The following is a 27,788-nucleotide window of genomic DNA, read 5'->3' as shown; positions in this document are numbered from 1 at the left end:
GTAACCGTGGGTTCACCCTAGCTAAAGATCCAGACGACGAGGAGGCCTTCTGTCTCTAGGTGGATTATGGCGGACTTCTGGTGTTGTTGCACCCAAAACCGTCTTGGGCGCGGGCCTGACAATGGGCTCAGGGTTCGTAGGGCGAAGGGGTGAGGATGGGGTATCAGCTCATGCCGGGCAGAGGGGTATCTCTGCCGCTGGCAGTAATGGAGGGGAAAAGTCAGGAACAGGTGACTCTTGATTCAGTGTCTCGCCGGAAGTGGTGAAGTCAGGCAACTCAACTGAAGATGAGTCCTGAGGACTGGTATGACCTGGCAGCAGCTGATCTACATGTCGCCGACAGGTGAGATCCTCTGCAGTCCGGACTGTGTAGGAAACAGGTTCCATTTGAGCGATGACAGAGGCAGGGACCCATTTAGCTACAGAAGTATAATTCCGAGCCAAAACCAGCTGTCCTGGGCTAAAAGTTCGGTCTTTCGCTCTGGGTGCACGCCTGATGATTTGATCTTGCTGCTGATGTTGCACAATTTGTCAGGTTTCAGCAGATCAAAGCAAGCGCACAGCTGTTGTCCCATCATTAGAAAGGCCGGGGATGCCTTGGTCATAGCATGAGGTGTGTTTCTGTAGGATAGTAAGAAGGTGTCCAGACACTTTTGAATGGATAATTGTCCCCTTGCCGATTTCAAAGCTTGTTTCATTGTCTGCACAAATCTTTCAGCTAATCCATTGGTGGATGGATAATATGGTGCTGAAGTGATGTGGTGTATCCCATTTGCCTTCATAAACTTTTGAAACTCCTGAGAGATGAACTGCGGTCCGTTGTCACTCACAAGTTGTTCTGGCAGACCGAAACAACTAAAGAGTCCTCGTGGTTTTTGGATAGTACTCTCTGCAGTAGTGGACTGCATTATAGAGACTTCTGGCCATTTTGAATGGGCATCTACCACCACTAAGAACATGCTTCCTTCAAGGGGGCCAGCGAAGTCAACGTGAATATGTTGCCACGGGTTTTCAGGCCATAAGGGGATGCATTGCAGGCCAACTGTAGGGGTAAGGATGGATCAAAGTGCGTCAGAACTTCAGAATTTAGCAATGCATCCTTAGCTTTGTTAAATGCAACATCACAGGCTTCAGTCCACTTGCAGGCCTTGTTCTGGCCAAGGAGTTCGTGAAGTGGTTTTAGCAGTGTGGCTAACTGTGAGATGAACTTTCCATAATAGTTCAATAGTCCTAGAAATGAGCGAACATTTCGAGGAGGGGGAGCCTCCACAATAGCCTTAACTTTGGCAGGGGCCTTACGAAGACCTGTAGCATCAATGATGTGTCCCAAATATTCAACAGAGGGCTGGAAGAATTCACGGACTCTTTGCGGACTTGCAGTCCATACTCTTCCAGTCTTTGTAGGGTAGCCTCTAAATTCTTTAGGTGATCCTCCTCATTCCTTCCAGTGACCAGGATGTCATCCAGATAGCACTGGACTCCTGGCAAGCCACACAAAATCTGGTCCATAGCCCTCTGGAACAGGGCGGGAGCAGATGTTATTCCGAAGGGTAGGCGACAGTATCGATAAAGCCCCTTATGCATCACAATAGTCAACAGCTCTTGGGACTTTTCATCAACATGCATCTGTAAATACGCTTGACTCAGATCAATCTTACTGAACTTTTGTCCCCCAGCCAGGCCTGTGAAGAGGTCATTGATGTGGGGAAGCGGGTATTGCTCTGCATATAACACCGGGTTGACAGCGACTTTAAAATCACCGCAAATCCGGAGGGAGCCATCTTTCTTCACTATTGGAATGATAGGAGTTGCGCATGGACTATGGGTAACTGGTATCAGGACTCCATTTGTGACCAGGCGCTCCAGGTCCACTTCAACTTTCGGCCTGATGGCATATGGCACAGTTCTGGCTTTCAGATATTTTGGTTGACTGTCAGGTTTAATGTTCAGTGTCACAGTGATTCTCTTCATACTTCCCAGATCCTCTCCAAAAACAGCAGCATGTTTCCTTAGTATAGTGGTCAGACCGGTTTCTTCTTTAGTCACTCGGTGCACTTCTGCCCAATTCAGCTGGATCTTCCTAAGCCAACACCTACCTATTAAGGCTGGGTAATTACCTCTCACCACAAACAGTGGCAATTTATCAGTCCATCTTAACATCAGTAGTGCCCAACATGGGCACAGCTTCTCCCGTATATGTCTTCAGCACTGTTTTTGTTGCTTTAAGCGGAAGATGCTGTTGCTTTTCTTTATACACAGTCTCTGAGACCAGTGAAATGGCTGCACCGGTGTCCAGTTCCACGAGTATAGGTTTGCCGTCCAACAACGGGGTTATCCAGTATTCATGTGAGCCCACTGCCAAAGACAAAACATGGAGTGGCTCTTCTTATTGTGAGGAGGTATCTCCTTGGTCATCCTGGGTCTGCTCTAGGGTATGCAGATTTTCCTTTTTGGTCGGCCAGACCACAGGCCTCTTTTTCTTTTGTTTACAGGCATACTCAATGTGTCCTTTTTTGCCACAGTGTTGACACACCCGGTCCTTACACCAGCATTCTGATGCAGGGTGACCCGGCTTACCACAGCAGTAACATTCCTGACTCCCCACAGTTTTGTGGGTAGGTTCTTGTGACACCTTATGCACCCTAGGGGATGCACCAATGGATTGTGCCTCCTTTGTAGCCAGTTCCATGGAGACAGCAATATCAATGGCCTTCTGTAAGGTAAGTTGAGCCTCTGTCAATAGGCACTTCCATATAGCTTCACTGTGCAGGCCACACACTAACCAGTCACGTAGGGCATCATTTAACATCTCCTTAAATTCACAGTGTTCTGCAAGCTTTCTCAAAGTTGCTACAAATTGTAGAACTGTTTCATCTTCTTTCTGGTCTCTTTTGTGGAACCTATATCTTTCAGCAATTACCAGTGGTTTTGGAGAAAAATGGGACCCCAGGATTTCCACAATGTCACTGTAAGATTTAGTCTTTGGCTTAACAGGGTGTAGTAAGCTGCGTAGCAGGGAGTAGGTCTTAGCCCCTACAACACTTAAGAATATTGGCACCTTCTTCTCTTCTGTAATGTCATTTGCAATAACAAAAAGCTCAAAATGCTTAGTATATACATGCCATTGCACTGTAGTCTCCTCAAAAGGTTCCAGTGGCCCTGTAAATGTAGCCATGATTTTAGTTTCAGTTTGCACAGTCAGTGCAAACAAGCCAGCCCCCTTCCAGCAGCAAACAAGGTTTGTTTGTTTTTGTACCTTAGCTTCTACTTCTTTCTGTTGCTGGGGCAGCACAGATATCCCATCCTCGTCACCACGTTGTTATCTTTGGGGGCAACAGTTTTAGCAAAAAATCACTGGAGACACAGAGAGCTGTAAACCTTGGAGCAGCCATTTATTGCTACACATACAACTAACCAACAGCCAGCCAAAAACTGGCTGGGCTATCCCCTAATAATCTAACTCAGTTGCCATAGCAACACAAGATTCTATTACCACGACAACCAAATACACAACATTAAGTAGCACTTTGTCTGGTATCTATGACCATGATTTTAGGAAAGAAAAGTCTTGTTTTGCTTTTTCTGTGATTATATTGTGCAAAGTGACTCTGTAATATTGGCATCTTGTGGTTAGGGCTAAATTAAGGCAATCCAAGGCCTCAGGCCCACCCTTCAATGGGTTCACATGCTATTCTCTTTAGGGTAGCAGCAAGTGTCAGAGTGAAGATGTATGGGACAAGCACACCTCTGAGAGTTATTGTTTCAGGCTCCATATAGACTCAGACAGGCACTGGTTACCTTTGGGTCACAATTTCAAGCTTTTCTTAGCATTCATGAGGGAGCTGGGACATGAGACATGGCCCTAATAGTGCCTATGCTTTAATCTGGCACAGCCTGTGGTTCAATTTTTATTGTTTCTCAATAATTCCATATCACATTTCTGAAGTTTATTAGTAAAACAATGTTGTCTCTAACTTGTAGCCCTGCAATCTCTACCTGAGATTGAAAGTCAAACTGGATTCTTTCTGGTCTGTGCATCACTACGCGTAGGAAAGATTCAACAGTGAAAATGGTTGAAACTTTCTAGATGAAAATTTTCCTGTCAGAAAATGTGGTTTTGACTAATTTCTGCAGAAAAATGTAGAGTTAGACAAAGTTTTTTTGAATTTACGATTGGGGAAATCAAAGGGAAAAAGTTCACTTTGAGTTGACATGTCAAAATGAAATGTTGGTTTGAAACTAAAAATGCCATTTCAAATGTTGATTTGTTTAATTTAAATTGAAATTGTTGAAATTCTCTGTTTCAACATTTCCGATTCAAACCTTTTCAAAATTTTTTGTTCCATGAAATTTTTTGCTATTTTGACTCTGTTTGTGCAGAATGGAAATTTATTGTGAAATACCAACATTTCCTGAAGGATTTAGTTAGAATTTAGCTAGCAATTCTGTTTGGTTTATTCTGCTATAACAGAGTGTAACTAACTATAAAAACTAAAGTTGTTTGTACAGAATTTAAAAGGAAAAACATGGACCCTAAACCTGCAAACTTTTAGGGCAGGTCTACAGTACCACTTAAGTCAGTAGTTCCCAAACTGTGGGTTGGGACTCCAAAGTGGGTTGCGACCCCCTTTGAATGGGATCACCATGGCTGGCTTAGACTTGCTGAGGCCCAGGGCTGAAGCCCAAGCCCCACTGCCCAGGGCCAAAGCCAAAGCCCCAGGGCTTCAGCCCTGGGTGGCAGGGCTCAGGTTGCAGCTCCCCCTACTGGGGCAGTGGGGCTTGGGTGGGCTCAGGCTTTGGTCCTGGGATTGTGAGTAATTTTTGTTGTCAGAAGGGTGCAATGAAGTTTGAGAACCCCTGGCTTAAGTTGATCTAACTTACATCACTCAGGGGTGTAAAAAAGTCCCCTCGCCCCCATGCAATGCAAGTTTTGCACTGCCACACCAGCGCTATGTCAGTGGGAGATGCTCTCCTGCCGACATAGCTTCTTGCCGAGGTGCAGTATGTGATGGGAGAGCACTCTTCTGTCAGCATAGCGCATCTTCACCAGACGCTCTACAGCATCAGTGCAGCTGCGCTGATGTAGCACTGTAGTGTAGACTTGCCCTTAGTTATGTCAGTAGCACACAGGAGATAATGCATGGAGACTACTTGCATAAATGAAGACTAATCATCTGAGTAAATGTTTGAAGTTCAGACTTCTAGTTTATTTAGCTTTTTAAAAAACAGTCTTTTCCCACAAAACAACTGAATAGCAATCCATTTTTACATGTTTATTTATTATTACTACTGCTGGGACACTAAAAGATTTTTACACATTTATTTCACTTTATTTAAAATGCACCAGTGTGTCAACACTTCATTCTTTAGGTTTTAAGGACTTTGTGTGAAACCACGATACTTTGCACAAGTGTAAGATGATTGCAAAAGGTGTAAGGCTATGGAGAATCAGATCCCACCTGCCTCCAGCCACCTCACAGGAGACTTTTAGCATGGTACAACACAAGGAGAAAAGTGGCTTCTGTGGTACTTTTAAAACACACGATTTCAGAGCTAGGCACCTGCTTAGGTGATTTTGAAAATCCCATTAGGAGTCTATCTGCATCCTTAGCTGCCTAAATACCTTTGGAAATCTGGCCCACAGAATAAAGTGATGGGAGATGGTGCATGAATGAAAGCATTTTAAATGCATTAAAATAAACTTGTTAAAAAATCTTATGCATTGTCCCATTTGTAGTCTTCATAAACTGGCAATCAATCAGCTGCATGTAACAGACTCTTTTCCTAACTTACCATTTTTTAGATCATATGGGTACAGTGAAAACGTGAGAGATTTGCAGGAAGATTGTAACCATGTAATTGTAATTGCACACAAACACAACCTTTACTTTATGTTTTGAAATTGTAAATGGGCCCTCTGAAAGCTTTAACACATGCTTTGGAAATCAGCCTTCAGGTAGGTGGCAAGGAGACACAGAATGATGGAGCGCTTTTACTGAATTCTCAAGAATATGTTTCATGGGCTACATCTTCCACTATAATTAAGCTACTTTGAGCAGCTCTGGTGGCATGAAGAAGCTGGAAATGTGGCAAATCTGCCCAGCTCACAGTTTCGCTAGGTGAGTAGTACTGAGGTAGGGAGAGTGACTGGAGAAAAGGGGGCGGTGGTGGCTCCATTGTTCCTGTGCTATAGTGATTCCCAATTCCTGGAATGGATCCTTGTGTGATCCATCACCTGCTCTTGTGGCTGTTCGTTGGGTTTGGTCCTGTTTGTGAAAATAATAGAATAAGTCCTGCTCTTATTAAAATCAGTGAGCAATTTGCTAATGACTTCTGTGGAAGGAGGCACTATTAAGCCCTTCATGTTGGAGAGTTCAATCCTGTGAGGTGTTGCCAACCCCAAACATTCAAAAATTATGAGTCAGGTCCAAAAAATCAGGATATGGCCTTAAAATTATGAGATTTTTAAAAATCAGAATTGTGGGTTCTTTTTATTTTCTTTCTGGTGTCTGAGGCTTTAGGTTTCATGTTTTCAAGCTTTTTTCCCCCCTGCAGCAACAAAGGCTACTTTTTAGAATGAAAGCTGAGATTAGCACATCATCCCATGACTCCAGGAGCTGGGATTTTACAAAAACAAAACAAACAAACAAAAGAGAGCCAAATTTCCGAGACACATGATAAAACTATGAGTATTGCAGCACTGGAGGGTCCTCCTTTCCTTCCTAAGGGGTAGTTGAGGATGCTCAGAACTATGTAGGAAGCTACTGGTACCTTGCAGTATCAGGCCTATTGTCTAGACACATTCCAAATGATGTGCGATGACAGCTAGAATCTGCCCATCAGTTTGGTTTGCATTTATGTTACAATTATATGAACCAGGTGCAACATGCCTTAGGGCCATGTTACTAAGACATTCTTAAGTAAACCAAATGTTTCACATTAATTTTACTGTAGGTGTGCAAGAGTTATTTGGTTGAGATCAATGCACATTTTTCAGTGAAGTTGGCCTTATTAGTTCTGGCAGCTGAATTTCAGCCTTGTTTCCAAAGTTTCAATCAGACATTTTGTTTGCTGCAGAAATTTCAAGCATTAGATGGCACAAAGAAAACAATAAATACCATTAGCTCTTGACTTCAATGAGAGTTCTGCCCAAAAAGTACTCCTGTGATCATCTTCAATAATGCAAGCATGGGAGAGTTAGGCTGGCCATGTCTGGGTGGGGAGCACAGAAGGAGAGCCAGCTTCCATGGCATGCTGCCTCCTTCCCTGGGGAAGACCCTCAGAGCTGAGATTTTGTAGGTCGGGTGATAGTGTGTGGCACAGGAGAGGATAGAGTCAGTCAGCATTCCACAGCATGTTGTCCTGCAGACCACACAGATACCACCAATGGGAGTTAATGCTGTCCCAAGCAGCACTAACTGCTATGGCATCTGTCCTAAGGTTTGTGTTAAGGAGCTGCATGGGAAGCAGCCAATGGTGCCATTGCTCCTGGGACGGCTGAGCCAAAGCCCATTGAAATCAATGGGGTCAGCATGAAGGTTTGGAGGCCCATGCCTTTTGCCTCTTCTACAACCCCCAAACCCTTCCCCTCTGAGGAGAGTATTAGAAGGAAACTCCATAAGTGTCCCATCATGGGGTTGCATGGCCCTCTCCTATAGGTTTTCTATGGGAGATTGCAATTTAGGACTGAACAAGGATTATAAGGTATGAATAGAAAATAAAGCAGTGCACGAAGAAGATGTAGGTATGTACTAGAAATCTGGCAGGTATCACCTGCCAGTTTTATATGTTCTGTGCCTGGGGTTTATTATTTATTCCCCTCATGGAATGGCATTCTCATATTTCTTAGCATGATAGTCTGCAGGGTCCATGTTGTGCAGTTAGGAGAGGAGAATTAATATTTATACCCTTGTACAATTATTGCTGGCAGACAAAATGCCAGATGCCAGCTACAATTTATTTTTAATGGAATTTATACATATTTATATATTTGTAAGTGGTAAATGCCCCCATTTTAAAGCTGGCACATTTTTGCAGTGTCCAGGAAATTTGCAGCTTTATATCAGGACTTCGCAACTTGTGACTGTTTAATAACATTTAGTTACAAATCCATGTTCCAATTTTTTGTCCAGGGCATCAAGGCATAGATCCTCAAAGGTATTTAGTTGTCCAACTAGTTACACACTTAAATACCTTTAAGGATCTGGACTCCAATGTTTACTTGACACAGTGAATAGAGCCAAATATGTACAATAAGTGTAAATATATATAAACAATGCTGTACACTAAGGTGGAATTTTCAGACATGCAGCCTTCACCCAACTCTGCTGTCACTAAAGTCAGACTCCCATTGATTTTACTGGGAGCAGAGTTAGGCCAATGCTCAATCCTTTTGAAAATCCCACACCAGGAATACAAAATAAAAGAGCTCCCCTCAAACACTTACCAACAATATTGAGTTTTTACTTCACATATTTTTTCCAGTTAGACTTTTGTGAAGGTTATTTACCTTGCTGCTGATCAAAGTAGGGGGAACTGTTCACTAAATCATATATTTGACTCTCACACGTGTGATAGTCTCAAATTTAAGAAATACAGTGGCTAAATGTAAAATGTGTTAATGCCTAACATGAAGATCTATTCTACAACTCTCCCCCCCCCCCCCCCAGTTCCTCCTCTATCTTTAGTGAGGTAAAAATAACCACCCAGAAAATATTCATTATAAACCAATGAAAATACATTATAAACTAATGAAAAATAATTAATATAGTTGGTATGGGAAATAGATTGTTTCCCCCAGTGACTAGATTAGTGTAATAATGGCTTCTGTTCCAAGTGAAGTGCTCTAGTCCAAACATAACTTAAATCCTGGCACAAGCTGAGTTGTTTTTGAAGATGAATATGTTTCTTTCAGTCATGAATTTTTTAAAAATATTCAGTATTTATTACTCTTTAGAAAAATTTTTGATTGAGAATTGCACAGACTGGTCTCTCTGTAAAGATGAGTGGTGTGTGGAAATACTGTGGTTGTTTATTGTCCCTGGAACTTTTGTGAGTCCAAAATGAAATCTATCATGAAATGTTCTACTATGTCCCAAGTTTCAGAGTAACAGTAATATATGCATCCGAAGAAGTGGGCTGTAGTCCACGAAAGCTTATGCTCTAATAAATTTGTTAGTCTCTAAGGTGCCACAAGTACTCCTGTTCTTCTTTTTACTATGTCCCAAGTATTTATTAGTCCACTACTAGTGGCCACTTTGATTTTAGAGCTGAATTGAAATCCAGGAAATCTTAGGAAATCCTTCAGCCATGGAATTTAGTCACCTAGCCCATTTTTGATTTTCCAACTTGTGCAGGAAATAATGAAATTACCACTACTTTTATCAAATCTAAGGACTTGTGTACATGGCACAACAAAGCATGCTAGAGAGAAATAGTGAATAGTGGAGTGCTGTAACATGTGGTGCTCTAACTGCCCCATGTAGACTCTTCTGCCATGAACTAAAAGGTAGCCGATTAACTAGGTACCTTTCAGTGTGTGCCAGCATGGCCTATATGGGGTAGTAAGAGCACAGAAGATTAGACCACTCTACAAATCACATCCCTCTGGAGAACTGGGCCACACATACAAACAAACTTTAAATGTAGGCAGTGACCCTGATTCTGATCCCCTTTATCCAGGTTTTCCACTCACTAGTTTAACTCATTTTTTACTTCATTGAAGTCATTCCTGATTTAGAGCAGAAACAGAGAGATCAGAATCAGGTCCAGTGTGAACCAGGGCCAAATTCTACAGGGCTTACTTCACTGAGCAGGCTGACTGATGTCAATGAACTACTCATCTCAGCAGAGTAGGTGGAATTTGACCCCAGTTATTTTAGATTACAACATGCTAGGGAAATAAAATGACACTAGGGCCAAATAATATGTTATGAGTTGGCCTCAGTTACACTGGAGTAGCTCCATTTGCTCCAACAGAGTTATTGTTGATTTATAAGAATCCATGTGAGAACAGAAGCAAACCCCATTAATAAGATTTTGCCAAATACCGTTTCCATAACACAAATAATTGTTGCTATATGTTCTGATTCTGGGCCAGATAATATCCTGGTCTGTGTGCTGAGATTTTCCTCTCTCGCGTGCAAAAGGATGGAGTTGGTGGGTTAGCCAACTCCACAGTAACATCCTATTCTTTTCTTGGACACTATGGCGAGGACTCTGAGGGTTGGCATTCATGCAGGAGGAAGGGCACTGATTGGGTGTGCTATCAGGAGTGGCTGGGGAGTGGGCAGCCCCATGTTGGATCACTGCACATCAACCCAGCCTCCCTCTGATCTCACAGATTACTTGAGAAAAGCAATACCTTGTATTAGCTTTCTTGTAGAATTTCCCCCTTTAAGGGGAGGTCAGAAGTAGCTGTGGCCAGGGATGCTCCTTGCAGCCATGCCACTAGGGAGTGTGGATGAGGAACTGGAGCTATAGAGACAGTGGAGGCAGCACTACTGTAGATGCTAGGGGAATCCTTAGGTTTGTGGGCAGGCCCACAGCTCAGTTAATTCTGTGTCTGGGCAAACAATACTGGCAAAACTCAGAAAACTCTCCTTGAGTTTTCTTCCAATTTAGCTCACTTCCATGGGCTTTACCATTGGAAAGGGCTGTCCAGGCTCCTGAGATAGGCTGAACCTACAACTCCTGCTGAAGTCAATTGATGAAATTGTGCTCTGATTACATCGGTGTAAATCCTACTTACTCCATTAAATTAAATGGTGCTATGCCAGGTTTACATTGGTGGAATTCAGCTCAAAGAGTATGGCCCAGTGAGAATTGATCAACCCCTCTCAGGGGTTCATAGCTTTGTAGATTTTATGATAGCAGATGGAGTTGTGTGAACATTATTTGTTTTCATTTTCATTAGTATGGCAGATGAAAATAATGAACTTTTGGGCAATACTGTACTTCTAATTATAATTGGTTACTGGGAAATGTGCCTTTATTATGAAATAGCATAATTCTGCTTGTGTAGCAAACCCTTAGAGCATTTAACTTAATTACTAAGGATCTGAGCCTGTTCCCATTGAAAATAGAGGACAAACTCCCTTTGACTGCAACAGAGTCAAAGCCTATCATATTTGGTTGACATTTTGTTTGTGTAAATACAGCGCTTTCAAGCATGACTTTTATAATTTAACTAAGTTTGCTATACAAACACAAATTCTTGTTCCATTTCTTTGAAAGGTGACTGCTACATCATAACTTTGGTTCAAAGGGTTGAGATTTAAAAAAAAGTTTTCTAAAATGTTTATGGTACTTAATGATTTTAAAATACTGTAACGCTGTAAGACTGTTGGCAATAACAACTCTTGTGAAAGCTCTTTTCCTTAGGTGGTTTGTTTTGTAGTCTGGAACAAAAATAAAGGCTCCAGTTCATGAAACAATGAGCATGAAGCATGTATTTCTTTTGTGGATTTTCCTCTGTGTACAACAAATCAGCTACAGACTGAGAGTCTGATTCTGATCCCACATAAGTACAACGCTTGGTCCAGTGCAGACCCAGCTATTTGCGCTGCATTCAAAGATATTCTTTGCTGTTTGGGGTGAAAGAATTAAGGATGGATTCCTCCACAGCACCTGTGTCCCATCATCACTGCCAATCCCCTAGTTTCCCTGCCCCTAAATCCCCACTCTGTTTGCACTGCCAGGTGGGTTTCCTAAATCCAGGCTCCCCTATCTACAGTAGAGCCATGCTGGTTCTGCAGTGGGCAGTGCTCTGAATTCCCATGAAGAACAGAGCTAGATTTATCCATTTGTGTATAACTGCCTCATATATTGTAATATTGGCTATTGCATAGGCATGCACAGGCTGAATAGCTAGCTTTAAAATGAGCACAGTGCTGAGCTGCGGGAAGTGTGAGTCTGAATGATGAGTTTCCTCTCCATTGGAATCCACTGCCAGAATCAGGGAGAGAGAGCAGGGTTGAGTGGAAGGTTGCCATGTCAACCCAGCACCATGAGGCCCCAAACAGTTGAATGGCTTATGTAACTTGTAGATTGGGCTAACTCAAATAGTTTCTTAGAATGGAATTGGGCTTTTACGCTCAGGCTTATGGACATGTATGTGGGTTTGGGCTACGACAGTAGAACCTCCGAGTTATGAATACTAGAGTTACAAACTGACCAGTCAACCACACACCTCATTTGGAACTTGAAGTACACAATCAGGCAGTAGCAGAGCCCAAAAAAAAAAAAAGCAAATACGGTACAGTTCTGTGTTAAATGTAAACTACTAAAAAAGAATAAAGGGAAAACAGCATTTTTCTTGTGCATAGTAAAGTTTCAAAGCTGTATTAAGTCAATGTTCAGTTGTAAACTTCTGAAAGGACAACTGTAATGTTTTGTTCAGAGTTACAAACATTTCAGAGTTAATGCCCGAGGTGTTTTTAACTGACGTTCTACTGTATATATTTCCATTCTTATTTCAGATCTAAGTATGGAGACACACAGAACATTCTAAACTTGAGGCATGGGGTAAGTTTCACTGTCCTGCACTTTAAGCAACAGGGGGAGGGTGTTGTCTGGCTGGCCAGGAGAAGAGGGCAATGCTTTCGGGCTTGATGGGGGGGAAGGAGACATAAAACTGCTGGAAAAGCAGTCAGCATGGTGGATGAATCACTACCTAGGAATGAGGGGTTTAAAAAGGTCAGCCTGGGCCTGGACCCTCCCCTCATCACTTGGAACAGGCTAGGCAGCACCCACTCTCCCTCCCTATTTAGGTCAGAAATATGCCGGTGATTAGCTATATCTGCAGTGGGCATTATGCTAGCTGCCCCATTAATGGGGGCTGGGAAGGAATTTTTCCCTTATGACCATACTGGCCAGGTGCAGTGGGTTTTTTTGCCTTCCTCGCAGCAGGTTCAGGTGGGCTCTGTTCATGCATAGCATGATGGGCGGTAGGCCATATGTCGCAACTCTTTATTTAGTGTATAGCGGATGTTCAGTACAGGTACTCCATAAACTAAGGCACAAAAGAACAGATAAATGGCTTGGGAAAGGAATTAAGGAGAGGTGCTTGGTAATTGAGTGAGCTGGGGGCAGTTGGGGACTCCCCTGATTGGTACAGCAGGGAGCCAACCACCCATAATTATAGTCCACCTTAACCCCTCCTACGAGGGGGGGCGGTCGGTAAGGTCCCAGCAAGGGAATTGCTGGAGATACCTAGATGAAGGGGGGCGGGGGGAAAGCTGGTGGAAGCCCCTCCCCCCTGGAATTGGAGGTTTCCCACAGTGGATCTGCTGGATGGACATGAACTGAAAGGTGGGGGAGGGGGACTGAAAAAAGCACACACACCCCGGTGAATTGTGGGGGGTTTCACCTGCACTGTACATTTTATCCACCAGGTTAGTCCCAGACATCTAATAATAAAGTTGTGGCCTGATTAAACCCATATCTAATGTCTTCTGTCATTCTTTCCACATAGCCAGACAACAGCCACACTGCTTTCCCTCATACTAATGGGAGTTGAGTTGCTAAAGCCCTTCCTGTTTACAATAGCTGAGAATGCAGCTTTTGGGCTGGGGAAGACTGGTCATTTAAACAAACATTTAGAAGAACCAGGTAACAGAAGGACTTTAGCAAACATTTTTAATGACACTCATTTCAAGAGAGCTGTCCAAGACCCGGAGAGTATAACCACACATCACTCCAAGATGTAAAGAGGTAAACCATGAAACTACAATACAGCCACAGTTCAGCTTATAATGAATACACATACAAATCCTACAGCTTTGATTCACTTCATAGTCACAGTTCAGTCTCCTATGTCATTACACTTGTTTTCTTGCCATTCTTTGCCAAGGTTTTCTTTCAAGTGGCTAATAAATTGTAACTCACTGCTTTGGGCAGTCTCTATTTTATACAAGTCATTTCATATTTATTGGTATCTTCACAGTTGCTGCAAAATCAGCCTCTTTCTTTTTACAGCTGTCAAAAGACTACTGCTGATATTTTTAACACGTAGACTCTTACCTTGCACTTGACAATGAAAAGGCAAAACAGTATATGTTGAAAGGCTTTGCTACATACATTACACGGTTTATGCACTGTACATACTTGGACATATTCTTTAAACACAGCTGCTTTAATTAAGATAGAAAAAAAACTAAGCACCAGTTTTTGTAAGTTGTGAATTAATAAGGGTTATGATTGTTTGAGGATTACAATACCTTACTTAGTGATTTCCTGCCATTGTAGGGGCTTTAGGCAGTGGTGCACCTCTTCTTTCCCTATGGCACATAAGAGTCTAGTCTCCTGTGGGCTGTAATACTTTGGTCTAATTTTGGTTGTTGAATTTAATGTGTGGGTGCTGGGTGGGGTGGGGGACTGTGATATACAGCCACTGAGACTAGATGATCTGGTGGTCCCTTCTGGTCTTAACCTCTATGACTCTAATGCTTGGTTTAATTAATTTAAACTGGGATTTTCAGATAGGTCCAAGGGAGTTAGGTGCTCAACTGCTATTGAAAGTCAAGTTTCAGAGTAACAGCCGTGTTAGTCTGTATCCGCAAAAAGAAGAACAGGAGTACTTGTGGCACCTTAGAGACTAACAAATTTATTAGAGCATAAGCTTTCGTGGACTACAGCCCACTTCTTCGGATGCATATAGAATGGAACATATAATGAGGAGATATATATACACACACATACAGAGAGCATAAACAGGTGGGAGTTGTCTTACCAACTCTGAGAGGCCAATTAATTAAGAGAAAAAAAAACTTTTGAAGTGATAATCAAGCTAGCCGAGTACAGACAGTGTGATAAGAAGTGTGAGAGTACTTACAAGGGGAGATAGAGTCAATGTTTGTAATGGCTCAGCCATTCCCAGTCCTTATTCAGTCCTTATTTTCTCTTAATTAATTGGCCTCTCAGAGTTGGTAAGACAACTCCCACCTGTTTATGCTCTCTGTATGTGTGTATATATATCTCCTCATTATATGTTCCATTCTATATGCATCCGAAGAAGTGGGCTGTAGTCCACGAAAGCTTATGCTCTAATAAATTTGTTAGTCTCTAAGGTGCCACAAGTACTCCTGTTCTTCTTTTTATTGAAAGTCAATGGGAGCTAATTCGAGCACTAATTCACATAGGTCCCTTTGAAAAATCCTAGCCTTAAAACACAATTCATTTATGAATCAGGCATGCTGCACTGACTTCAAGCAATCTATGCTGATTTAGACCAGCTGAGGCTCTGGGCCCATATATTTATGAGCTGTTAATCACAATGGACCAGACTATCTCCTCTTGAGAGAATGCATTTGGAAGGGGACAGCGGGGCAGTAAAAGTCCACAAAGTCCTCAGAGGGGATAGATTTGGGGTGCCAAGATGGGTGCAGAGGGACTGGTCCCCAGTGGACTCATGGGCAGTCATCCCACATCCAGAGGAACAAACTCTGATATCCCTTCTCTTGTACAGCATGACGCCAAACGAACAGTTCTGCATGAGCTGGATCTGTCCCTAGAAGCTGTTAATATAGCTTCACGCTGTACTAGCTCCTGGATGGAACTCTAGAGGTTCTGAAAGTATTTTGTCATGGTCCATTGCCTTTTAAAAGGAAGCCTGCTTTAACTGTGGAAGAATGCCACTTTGTAGAGACTTTCACAGATTAACATACTGTTTGCAATATACAGTATTTAAAATGTAAGTAAAAATACATGCATTGAAAAAGTACCTACACTTGATATATGTGTGAATTGTTAGATCACATTTTAACTACCTTGAATAACAAACATATATACTCACTGTCAATGGTTATTTGCTACAGTTTGCTTAAAATAAACTAAAAAAATTTGGCCACAGCCCTAGTGATCATACTGTTACTATGCAAACATGAGCAATCTGTGGTTACTGGTTGCAAGAAAACCTACTGAGTAGACATAGCATCTTCAGCTGCTCAGTTCAGGATTACTACTTCATACATTTTCAAACATACTATTTGAAATTTCTACATATTTGTATAATCTGTATTATTGCATTATATACTGTAATACTATGCGTAGCATAATACAAAGTTTTGCCATACAATTACTATTTAATAAAGAAATGTACAAATATACAGTTATTTATATCACATACATGTAAGGCTATTAACATAATAGCAAGATATGTATAGAGAAATATAATGCACTTTGTATAATGTAAGTAACTTTTGTCCCAATTAACAATAAACAGGATAGTAGGATATGTATAATAGCTGACCTTTCTTGTAGGTGATGTAGATGTACTATAAGATCAGTCTTTACCAAATACACTGATGTCATACATGTAATAATGATACACAAGAATTTTGGGCAGACTGTTGGGTAGTAGAAAAAGCTTTCCTGAGTCAGATCTTTTACAGAATTAAAACCCAAACCAAAACAAGTCATGTGATAAATAGACACTCAGTTAAATAAGTGGTTAGTATTTTCCCCTATGATTTAAGTTATGATTTAAGTGCATGAAAAATGAAAGTTTGTAATTGAATCCTAAAAAGCCATAGACGAGTCCTTGACTTGCTGAATCCTTCATTTGCACAAGTTTCCATTCTGAAATGGTGATTTATCTTTTTCAGTTATACTTGAGGGAACACTAATCTGTGGGAAATCATCCTTTGGTTTCTGTGCATTACTGCTGCTAGACTTACTTCGGCTTTGATCTGGAGTGGGCTGAATAGGCAAAGATCTAGACACATTGGTCTTCACTAGACAGCCACAAACAAGGCGAAAGAAAGCCCGACGCATTTCCTTGCTGGCTAACGTATAGATGATGGGATTCATTGCAGAATTGAGGACAGCCAAAGCAATGAACCAGTCAGCCTTGTATAAAATGGCACACTCTTTTACTCTGCAGGCTACATCTATAAGCAACAGAATAAATAATGGAGACCAACAGGCAATGAAAACACCAACTACAATAACAACTGTCCTAAGTAGTGCCATAGATCTCTCTGAGTTACTATGATTAGTGACATTACGGCTACTGGATTTTACCAGTATGTAAATACGTGCATAAAGGATAACAATTGCCACCAAAATGGCTATGAAGATACTTATGCAAAATACAACATATTTCTTGGAATAAAGAGGCAAAATTGTTGAGCAGTCTGGTAAATTGTTGATACAGTTCCAGCCGAGGATTGGTAAGGCACCCAGGGAAATCGAGATAAGCCAACATGTTCCAATAAGAAGGAAGACTCTGTACTTTTTATTTGCATCATAAGGCCTCATTTTAATCATAGTTAAATGTCTCTCAATGGCTATGGCTAATAAGCTTAAAGTGGAAGCTCCTAGGGCAGCAAACATACTTCCTTCCCTAATAAACCATAGTGTGTAGGACAGGCTCAGAGTTCTTTTTCCAGACATAAGAATGTTTACTATGTAAACAATTCCAGCCAACAGATCACAGAGAGCTAGATTGCCAATAAAAAAGTACATACGGTTGTGAAATTTGTTATTTTTCCATATGGCAATCAACACCATCAAGTTTTCCAGGACTATGAAACTACATATGATCAGAAATGAAACAGTTGTTAACCCTATGTGATCAGTTGCCTTTTCTTTTAGAATAAGTTTCCCTGTATAATTATAATGTAGCACGATTAGAGAGTCAGATTCTTCATTTTCTGGAGGGGTGAACGTAGCAACAAATGGCATGGTAACTGTTGCCATAATTTGTGTTGTTTTTTAAAATCATGAAAGTTTAATTCCAATATCTTTCCACAAGAGGGAGCTCAAGTCACATTCCCTAACGCAGTTTGCTGAGTCGTTTAAAGATGCCCCAGGCTTCGGTAGTTGTTGCATGTCAACATCCAGCAGTGGCAGCGAAACCAAGAACCTGGTGGAGAAAAAAAGTCAATAGAGTCAATATCACTGTCTTTGTATAAAGGAAATCCTATGTATATGCCTTGTAATAATATATACCGGGGGGAACATTAAATATATACCAAGGACTGGCATTACAGTGGGTTTGATCATTTGGTATCTGAAAGCCAACCACCTACTAACTAAAAGTTTAGGCATGTACTTTGATTATAATTCTACTGATGAAAAAAAAAAGAGGTAAATGGAGGGTATTGACTCCCTGGGCCACTGAAGAGGTACAAAATGACTTTGCACCATCTCTAAAGTGTTGATGAGCATGGGAGAATCCAGAGGTGATGATGAGGCAGCTTGGGATAGGATGGGAATATTCTGGGACAGGTCAGGAGTGTGACAGGGTCTAGGCAGCGGTGCTTGAATGCTATGTGCTCTGCTGATGTCTAACCAGTGGAACATCCCGGTGACTGTTATAAGTGGCTGTGGGAGCTATTTTGGTCCCTGGCAGCCCTAGGATTAAGAAAGGTATAAAGGTGGATTTTAGCCACTTGTGCTCAACTTGTCAGGTGCCCAGGCCCCAGCTGATACTGTAATAGATGTGTTATAAATGCCTAAAATAGTTTCTCTCTCTAAACATGGCAAAATGATACTATTTATAGTTAAGTTGATGTCTGAAAACCCATGAGCTCAAAGACAATTCTACTAGTTGGTTGCATTAGGTAACTTTTCAGTATCATTACTTTATATACAAACTAAGTCCAACCTTTATTTGTACCATCTAATGAAAAGAAATCAGTAGTTCATAGCATGTAACTTCAGAATTACATTAGTTTCTCGATTTAATTATATGTGAAAGATTAATCAGACTTAATATTTTACTAAGACTTTTAAAAATAGCTTTGATTTTTCTTTCTCTGTCATGACTTCGAATCATCACTAGTTTTTCCCATGAACTTTGATGTAATATAAATTCACAATAGAGTCTCCGAGACTCTTTTTTTTTATTATGGCATACAAATAGTGCAAAAGGACTACATGACTATGCAAAAATAATATGAACAGGAGTACTTGTGGCACCTTAGAGACTAACAAATTTATTAGAGCATAAGCTTTCGTGGACTACAGCCCACTTCTTCGGATGCATATAGAATGGAACATATATTGAGGAGATATATATACACACATACAGAGAGCATAAACAGGTGGGAGTTGTCTTACTAACTCTGAGAGGCCAATTAATTAAGAGAAAAAAAAAAAACTTTTGAAGTGATAATCAAGCTAGCCGAGTACAGACAGTGTGATAAGAAGTAACTCCCACCTGTTTATGCTCTCTGTATGTGTGTATATATATCTCCTCAATATATGTTCCATTCTATATGCATCCGAAGAAGTGGGCTGTAGTCCACGAAAGCTTATGCTCTAATAAATTTGTTAGTCTCTAAGGTGCCACAAGTACTCCTGTTCTTCTTTTTGCGGATACAGACTAACACGGCTGTTACTCTGAAACAAAAATAATATGTGATGATGTAAGTATGGTGGTGCTTCAGCCTTATGATTTTGCAGGAATTGTTAGAACTTAGATACTGCATGGTCAGACTGGTACCAACACTTAGTTATTAGTACTATAGAAAATACATATACTGTTCAATAAACACTATTACAACTTGGGCCTGATCCTTTCCCCACTGAAGATGAGAGGCAAAACTCCCATTGATGTCACTGGAATAGGATTGGACCATTAGGTTGACAACAGTTTTTCTGAAGCCCTATAAATTTGAACCTTTTAAACAAAACCACTTTATTCTAAGCAAAGGTTGACTATCATAAATAATTTACAATCTGCACACTGTATTGCACTGAAACTTTTTGGGTGTTTCTCCTTGACTGTAAAAGGAATTTCACATTGTCCACATTCATTGTAAGTGCCTTCCCACTAAAATACATTCTTATGTGTGACCATAGAAGAAATCAGATAGCCATAGTTAGATCAAGCAAGGATGTTCATCACTGGGCACACAACAAAATGATTAGTTGATGTATATATAATAGAGAATACATAACAAAATGACAGCTCTACTCACAAAATAGTGACTACTGACATATTTATTTTGTTCATGCGATACTGTAAGTTGGAAACCTACTTACAGTATCACATGCAACAAAATAAATATTTCAGTAGTCACTATTTTGTGAGTAGAGCCGTCATTTTGTTATGTATTTTCTATTATGTAGCTCTGTTAAAGTCAGTGTAGCTGCACCAATTTACACCACCTGACGACATGGACTATGTATTTAATCAACAGAAAATACACAGGATATCTTCCATTGTTCTTAACTACCTCTTGTTAAAATTATGATCATATGCAGTATCACAATCAAAGTAAACCTTTGCTTGCTTTGGACAGTGTATTGGATGATCAACAATAGAGTTTCCTGCTGAACAATGATTTTGTCAACATGATCTAAAGAAAGCAATATTACCTGTTAGGACCTACAGAAAATGAATCTCACTGATTAACCTTTTCAATGTTTATATTAATAATAATGCACTAAATAATTTAAGAAAATGCTGGAAAATTACAATTTAATCTGGAAGCACCATTTAAAAGTAATGTTTTGGACCATATTATGCTATTGATTTTTAAGCAGCACTTCCTGTACTACAGCACTACAGATGTAGACATTCTACAAAATGTCTTAATGCCAGTTACATACAAATGACTGATCCCTGCTTAACAATTCTTCTGTTTCTCCTGTTGTCCATAGAGTGTTCCAAGTAAAATAGGGTAGATGAGACCAACTTCTAATGTAACAAAGAAACAGGACCTTCCCACATTCACTTCTTCTAAATAAAACTAAAGCCATCCATGTTTTCTTCATACATCATAAATTAAAGAAACAAACAAACAAAAAATCACAAAACCCTCATTTATTTCCAGGTCTCCTTTAAATTGCCCTAGCAGAAAATTGTTTCCAGCTAAACAATAACAGCAGAAAAGCTGTGAAACTTCTCTCTCTCCCATCGTATTTATAACAATGTGATATCCACTCACCTTGAAAAACTGAGGTTCACATGAACATCTCACTGAGAACACTTAAATATCAAACCTTCATCTACATGTCTGATTCAGCTGTTCTCAATGCAGACCTCAAGGTAGGGGGCAAAGGTGGATATATATCACCTTTACACCTCACTTCATCCTCCAAACCCCAGTGCTGCTAGAGGCCAGTTTGTCCCTATACAAAGTATAGCAGCCTCCTTGCTGCTCTCACACCAGCAGAAATAGCCCCCCAGTACCCGCTAAATTGGCCTGGGATCCCAAAGCAAAGCAGCGCTGCCAATATGCTCTCTATGCTGAGAACAGAGGCAGTAGTATAGAATCAGTAATGTGGCTGTGGTAGCTGGGGATTTTCCCGTGTCAGGGAAATACTTAACTGCCCAATTAATACACTTTGTGGTCTCAGTGTGCTGTTGGAGTGGTTCATAGGCCTGTATGGAAGCCAAAGATCTGCCCCAACACTGTTGGCTCCAGTCTTGCACCACTGAAATCAATGGAGCAGGAGCTGATCCATTACACATAAGTAATTTATAGGGTCTATCTTGCAAAGTGCTAAGCAACTCCTGTAAGACTCCTATTGGGAACTGAGGGTTCTCAGCATCACACAATAGGCATTCAGCAACTTGCAATAGACTGAAGAAATAAGTCTTCTAGGAGTTATGTTATTTGGAACAACAACAGAGCAACTTTGCTCTCAGTTACACCCACCCTGAAGGCAAAGAGGTTTTATGGGTCTAAAGGAGAAAAGAGTTTGGCTCATTGTTTCTATGTTCTCCTTCTTACTTTTGTCTATACAAGGACATATTATATTACACAGTCACATTGGTAACTGAATTATATCTCTATCCAGTACACCACTGGAACTGACCTTTCCCTACATTCCAAGCAGCAACAACAACAAAAAAACCCCTCTTGAATAAAGGAACTGGAGAGTCCACACATTCCAGGTCTCCATCCTTCTCCATATGTAGCCATTTGCTTTACCCACAAATGACAATTTTAAGAAAGGAGAAGGAAAATAAAAGAATATGTGTATGACATCAAACTTTCTTCTATTTTGTTTATTTTAAAAGCTTTTCCAGATGATGAGTAAATGTGTGTAGTTTGTCAGGCATGCCCTGGTGGCATTAAATTTGAGAATACAAAAAAGCTTTCTGAGAACATAGGTGAATTTTAATCTACATTCCCAATTTGAAATTGAATGGCTCTAGCTGCAAATGGGATTTAGACAACAAACATCAGCTGCAGAACAATATTTCTTGGAAAGCACAAACAAACAAAAAGAAATTTAAAAGTTTTTAAAATGAATGTGCTGGCAGTTTTATGGCTTAGGCCAAAACCTTTAATAAAGTGTTATTTTTCTTGGCTTCTAGCTTTTAGACAACAGCATTTTGCATTAGTAATTCTTCCAAGTAGCAAGCGTGCAACTCTCATACAGGAGCTCTGGATGTTTTGAATCTTGGCTTTAAGCATATTGGCAAAAGTTATCTTCACTCCTTTCTTTTCCTCACTCCCTCTAGCTGCCCTCCCTCCTGAGAAAGAATCCACTGTTCAGTTTCCAGATTCTAAAAAGTTGCAGTGACCCCAACTTTCACTCACTTGGGTCAAAGCTCTTTCTTTTCTAAACAAAGAACTGAGGTATGCAGAGAGTCACTATTCTAAATAGGAAGTAATTTTCTAATCCGGAACAACTCTCATGACTTTACCTGTTTAACCAATCTCCCGAAAATTCAATCAGCATGACACTGAGCCTTCACTTTACATATCGAACTAATTTCTCTTTCAAGATCTTTCCAAATAAAGTGGCAACAAATAAATCTAAAAAAAGCAGCAAGTGGCACCAACATGTACTTTTTCAGGTTATCTAGTACAGTATAAGGAAACTTTAGAAATTACATTATGTATAGTACATAGGATAAAGAACTGATTATAAAAGCTGACATGAGAGTTGTATAACTTTAAAAAAGCCTCCAAGACGGACCACCACATGAGAGTATTGAGGAATAAAATATGACAGGTACTAAAATTTGCAAGAAAAAAATGAAATCACTTGTAATGCAATGACCAGAGAAATGCAGGGCTCACAGCATATAACTTTGCCTAAGCTAATGTAACAACCAGCTGTAGGTGGAGATCCAAATTTGTAATTGACTCCAATACTATACCGCTCTTGGGCTGTAAGCCTTGGGAATGATGATATTTTCAGTTTCAAGGAACTTGATTACCAACCTTGACACTTTACTAGCACCTCCAGGACTGTTCACTGGAACTGCCCTATCACACAGCCCGTCTAAATCGTGTTCTTAGCACAATGGAGGTAAGGCTGGCTGGTTCTTGACTACTTAGGCATATCCCTTCAGGTTAAATTCGTCATAATTAATCAACATGGAAATAGGACAAAGACTATGTGGTTTTATAACTGGGACTAGCAAGAGTAATGGACTCGTACCACAATTCCGGTCCTCTGACTTTAGTCATGATACTTGACTTTAGTTGAAACGTTTAAATGCAAATCGGTCTAAAAATCACGACTAAGCAAATAAGTCTGGATCTGTCCAAACTAGCTGATTTCTCTCTCTCTCTCTCTCTCTCTCTCTCTCTCTCACACACACACACACACATACACTCCTTTCCTCGCAAAGCATATCGCAGCCATCAGACTAGTGCAAGTGACCTGAGCCCACAAATAGCAAAACTACCTCAGCGTCCTTCTGACACAGTACACCCACCCACGGCGTAAAGGTCAGCCCCAGGCATTCAGGTTAAGGATAAAGTATTTGATACGCCACTACATTGCTAGCTCCAGCTAGCTCAGAAGAGTGAGGTGCCAGTGAACAAGAGGTGGCATGTACGGTTTAGTTGTTGGCCCCACCTCTGTAATGGTCTATAATGTCTAGCTAGGTTATTTCTGTAAGCACCACTTTATACGTAAGTGCCTCCCCAGAGCCCTGTTTTCTGCATCTACCCGCCAGAATAGCACGCTCCGCTTTAAACCCCCACTCTGGGTCCCCTGCCCTCTGTCTGACTAGACTCTACCCCGCGTCGTGCCAGGCTTGAGCTGGAGCAACAGGCGTGAACGTTCGGATTCCGGAACGCGAGGGACAAGGTGACTCGCGAGCGGCAGCGAGGGAGGTGGGTCCCGCGCTCGGCAGCGAGACCGCTAGCTAGGCTCACTCTCGTGCATTCGTTAGAAGCCAACACGGGCTGGAAACCAGTCAGCTCGCACCGCGCCACCTGCACGGATTGCAAGGAGAAGTGAGACTCGTTAGAAAAACGCCAGGCGAGCCGCGAGCTTCCAGTAAAAGCCAATCGGAGAGTCCAAAACTTCCCCAAACTCTGCAGCCGGCTTTCCGCAAGGGGAGGACTGGATGGACTCACAAAGCCGGGTGGGGGGTGTGCGGGGCTGAATTCCAGGAATCAAGCATGACCCTCCCCCTCCCCCCCGCTTTTTAAAAACTCCCTTCCCCGAACCAGCGCCAAATAATCCAACCAGCCAACAGATACCTCACTAGCGACCTATAGCCGGGCAATTAAAGACGATCGTGACTCGGATCGCGAGTCCTGTAATTATTATTATAGACACCTCTTGACTAACAGCCCCTGCAGCAGCGAGTTGAACGTAGCCAGGTTTCTAAAGAGAGTTTCCTGTAGTTGAAAAGTGCGGAGATCAGCGGTTTCGCTTTGCTTGTACTCACGTTCTACACCCGAGCTATTGCCTGCACACTCTCAGCTCGCCTCTGCCGCTCGGGAGCATTCGGGGACCCAGCATCCTGGAGAAGATGGGGTGTCTCTGTGGGTGTCCTCCTAGTCCTCTGGGTGTGAGTGACGGGTCCGGCGCGCCTGCAGCTGCACTGGTCTGAGGCAAATGCCCCCGAAGCTGCTTCTTTTTGGCTCCCAGCTTTCTCCACTCACCGACTCTGTTCCGGGCCAAGCAGGGACCAGACAGCAAACGCGTCAATTCCAGCTGAACCTTCCCCCAGCCGCACCGTGTGACTCTCTCTCCCCTGCAGCGAGTCAGCGCTCTGCAGTGTCTCAGGGATGCTCTGCAAACTTCCCGGGCTGCCTGGGAGGAGCCGCAGCGCACTGTCCCGCTTCACAGTGCCTCCCCTCTGTGTCGCCCTCCTCCCATTCCCGGCTCTCTGGTCCTTCCACTCCCTTTTGTCCCTCTCAGCCTCTGTCCGTCCCCTTCCTCTCTGCTCCTTCTACGTCCTGTGGCCCACTCCTACCTGAGCCTTTCACCTCTTGCCATTATTCGATTCCCCTATCCTCCCTCCATCCCTGCCTCTCTTTTCCACTCCACCTCATCCCTCCTCTTTCTCTTTCTGCCAGCCTTTCATTCCCTGATCCTAGCCTTTCCCCTTGACTCTTTCTTCCTAGGCTGGTCTTTTTATTCTCATTTCCGATTTCCTCCCACCCTTACCCTCCACTTCTTTCTCCCTCTCAATTTCCCTCCTCTGCCCTTCCTCTCCTCTTTTCTTCACCTCCCTCCTCCCCCCCTTTTCTTCCAAATCCCATTTCTAGTCCTTTTCTCAGGTATCTCTCTATATTGTGCTCTTGTGGCGAGGACTGAGGCTGGCTGGCTGCTGTCTCTATGACCTTACTGCTGTCACTACCAATCTCTGATACAGATGCCTGCAGGAAAAGGTAGTGACAGGAATGGGAACAATAGGTGTAAAGGAGGATGACTGCCTTGAAGCAGTGAACTGCATTGGAATCAAACATTTTGGAGCAACAAAAATGCTAATATTTTTCATTTAAAAAAATATTGGATAGTTTTTACTACATTGGAGCTTTTGGCATTCTTCAGTCAGAGTCATGCTCTCCCTTGCTCAGCCTGACTATATCACTATGTTATTTGTATTAGAGCAGCACCTACTAGGGCAAATACTCTCCAGCAACTACACACCACACAACAAAAACACTAACCCAGGAACCTATCCTTGCAACAAAGCGCGTTGCCAACTCTGTCTACATATCTATTCAAGGGACACCATTATATAAAGTGACCAGATGTCCTGATTTTATAGGGACAGTCCTGATTTTTGGGTCTTTTTCTTATATAGGCTCCTATTACCCCCCCCTCACCCCCTGTCCCGATTTTTCATACTTGCTTGCTGTCTGGTCACCCTACCATCATAGGACCTAATCACATCAGCCACACCATCAGAGGCTTGTTCACCTGCACATCTACCAATGTGATATATGCCAGTTGGTGGGTGAGATTCTGTGGCCTGCATTGTGCAGGAGGTCAAAGTAGATGATCATAATGGTCCCTTCTGACCTTAAAGTCTATGATTCTATGTGCTAGCAATGCCCCTCTGCCATGTACATTGGCCAAACCGGACAGTCTCTAAGCAAAAGAATAAATGGACACAAATCAGATGTCAAGAATTATAACATTAAAAAAACAGTCAGAGAACACTTCAACCTCCCTGGTCACTCAATTACAGACCTAAAAGTTGCAATTCTACAACAAAAAAACTTCAAAAAACAGACTCCAACAAGAAACTGCAGAACTGGAATTAATTTGCAAACTGGACACCATTAAATTAGGATTGAATAAAGACTGGGAGTGGATGGGTCATTACACAAAGTAAAAACTATTTCCCCATGCTAATTTTCCCCCTACTGTTACTCACACCTCCTTGTCAACTGTTTGAAATGGGCATCCTGATTATCACTACAAAAGATTTTTTCTCCTGCTGATAATAGCCCAGCTTAATTGATTAGTCTTGTTAGAGTTGGTATGGCAACACCCATTTTTTCATGTTCTCTGTGTATATATACCTTCCTACTGTATTTTCCACTGCATGCATCCGATAAAGTGGGTTTTAGCCCACGAAAGCTTATGCCCAAATAAATGTTTTAGTCTCTAAGGGGCCACAAGTACTCCTCATTCTTTTTGCTGATAAAGACTAACATGGCTACCACTCTGAAGCTCTTCTCTATGGAGGCTCCCAGCAAGGACACTATACTGTTTGCCTCTAACTTCCTCTATAATAGGTTCTTAGACGAGCCCACACTGACAATGGCAGGGATACTGACTGAGAAAAGGGAGTTCTGGGATCACAAAAATGTAGGACCGGAAGGGACCTTGGCAGGTTATATAGTCCAGTCCCCTGCAGTGAGGCAGGATTAAGAATTATCTAGACCATCCCTGATAGGTGTTTGTCTAACCTGCTCTTAATAATCCCCAATGATGGAGATTCCACAAGCTCTCTAGGTAATTTGTTCTAGTGCTTAAGTACCCTTACAGTTGGGAAGTTTTTCCTAATGTCCAACTTAAATCTTCCTTGCTGTAATTTAGGACCATTACTTTTTGTCCTATCCTCAGTGATTAAGAACAATTCATAGCTACATAACTTCTAGATGGCTCTATTAAAATATGTGGAAGCAGCTGTTTTGAAAATATGCAAACATCTGGTCAAGAGGCGCTGAGTACTTTAGTGTAACAGGAGTTCCAAAAAGTACAAACATGCTTGTAAGGAGTCTGTGGATACATCAAAACTGTTCTCCCAAAGACAGCATTGTTAGGTGGACGTGCTGAACTTGTAAGGATGAGTGATACAACAAACCACTTCCGTCAATCAATTTTCCTGTAATGGGTCCATTGCTAAGTGCAGACAGTCCTGTAAGGTTGCCAACTTGTCTCAGTATTTTTCTTGGGAGTCTCCTTCCTGGAGTTGAGCAAAGCCACTCTGGGATTTGTGCCACATGCTCAGCCATGCAATACTTAGGTCTGTCATGTTGCCTGCAGTTTTGTTACTGAGAAAGTAGAAAAGCAAGTCCTTGAAGAAAACAGAATAATTTTCAAGCATTGAGAAAGCTAGAAGCACAAACGGGTAGAGTGGCAGAACAAATGGCCTTTTCAAAGTCTGATTT

General features: G+C 41.7%; 1 protein-coding gene across 3 annotated transcripts; it reads right to left on the bottom strand.

Moving 5' to 3' along the window:
• Nucleotides 1-15,026: 15,026 nt before the first annotated feature.
• Nucleotides 15,027-25,610, bottom strand: S1PR3 (sphingosine-1-phosphate receptor 3). Of its 3 annotated transcripts, none has more exons than XM_054032962.1 (2): nucleotides 24,602-25,610; nucleotides 15,027-17,866 (listed from the first exon to the last, which is right to left on the bottom strand). In XM_054032962.1, the coding sequence occupies exon 2, from the start codon at nucleotides 17,698-17,700 to the stop codon at nucleotides 16,558-16,560; it is 1,143 nt and encodes a 380-aa protein (XP_053888937.1). In that variant the 5' UTR covers nucleotides 17,701-17,866; nucleotides 24,602-25,610; the 3' UTR covers nucleotides 15,027-16,557. The 3 variants fall into 3 exon arrangements, with proteins under 3 accessions (XP_053888937.1, XP_053888938.1, XP_053888939.1); XM_054032963.1 differs by lacking the exon at nucleotides 24,602-25,610 and adding an exon at nucleotides 24,081-24,363; XM_054032964.1 differs by lacking the exon at nucleotides 24,602-25,610 and adding an exon at nucleotides 23,943-24,073.
• Between the last annotated feature and the right edge of the window lie 2,178 nt (nucleotides 25,611-27,788).

The sequence above is a fragment of the Malaclemys terrapin genome, chromosome 6 (assembly GCF_027887155.1).
Source record: "Malaclemys terrapin pileata isolate rMalTer1 chromosome 6, rMalTer1.hap1, whole genome shotgun sequence".
In the NCBI taxonomy this organism is placed as follows: domain Eukaryota; kingdom Metazoa; phylum Chordata; order Testudines; family Emydidae; genus Malaclemys; species Malaclemys terrapin.
This window is presented reverse-complemented; position numbering and strand designations above follow the sequence as displayed.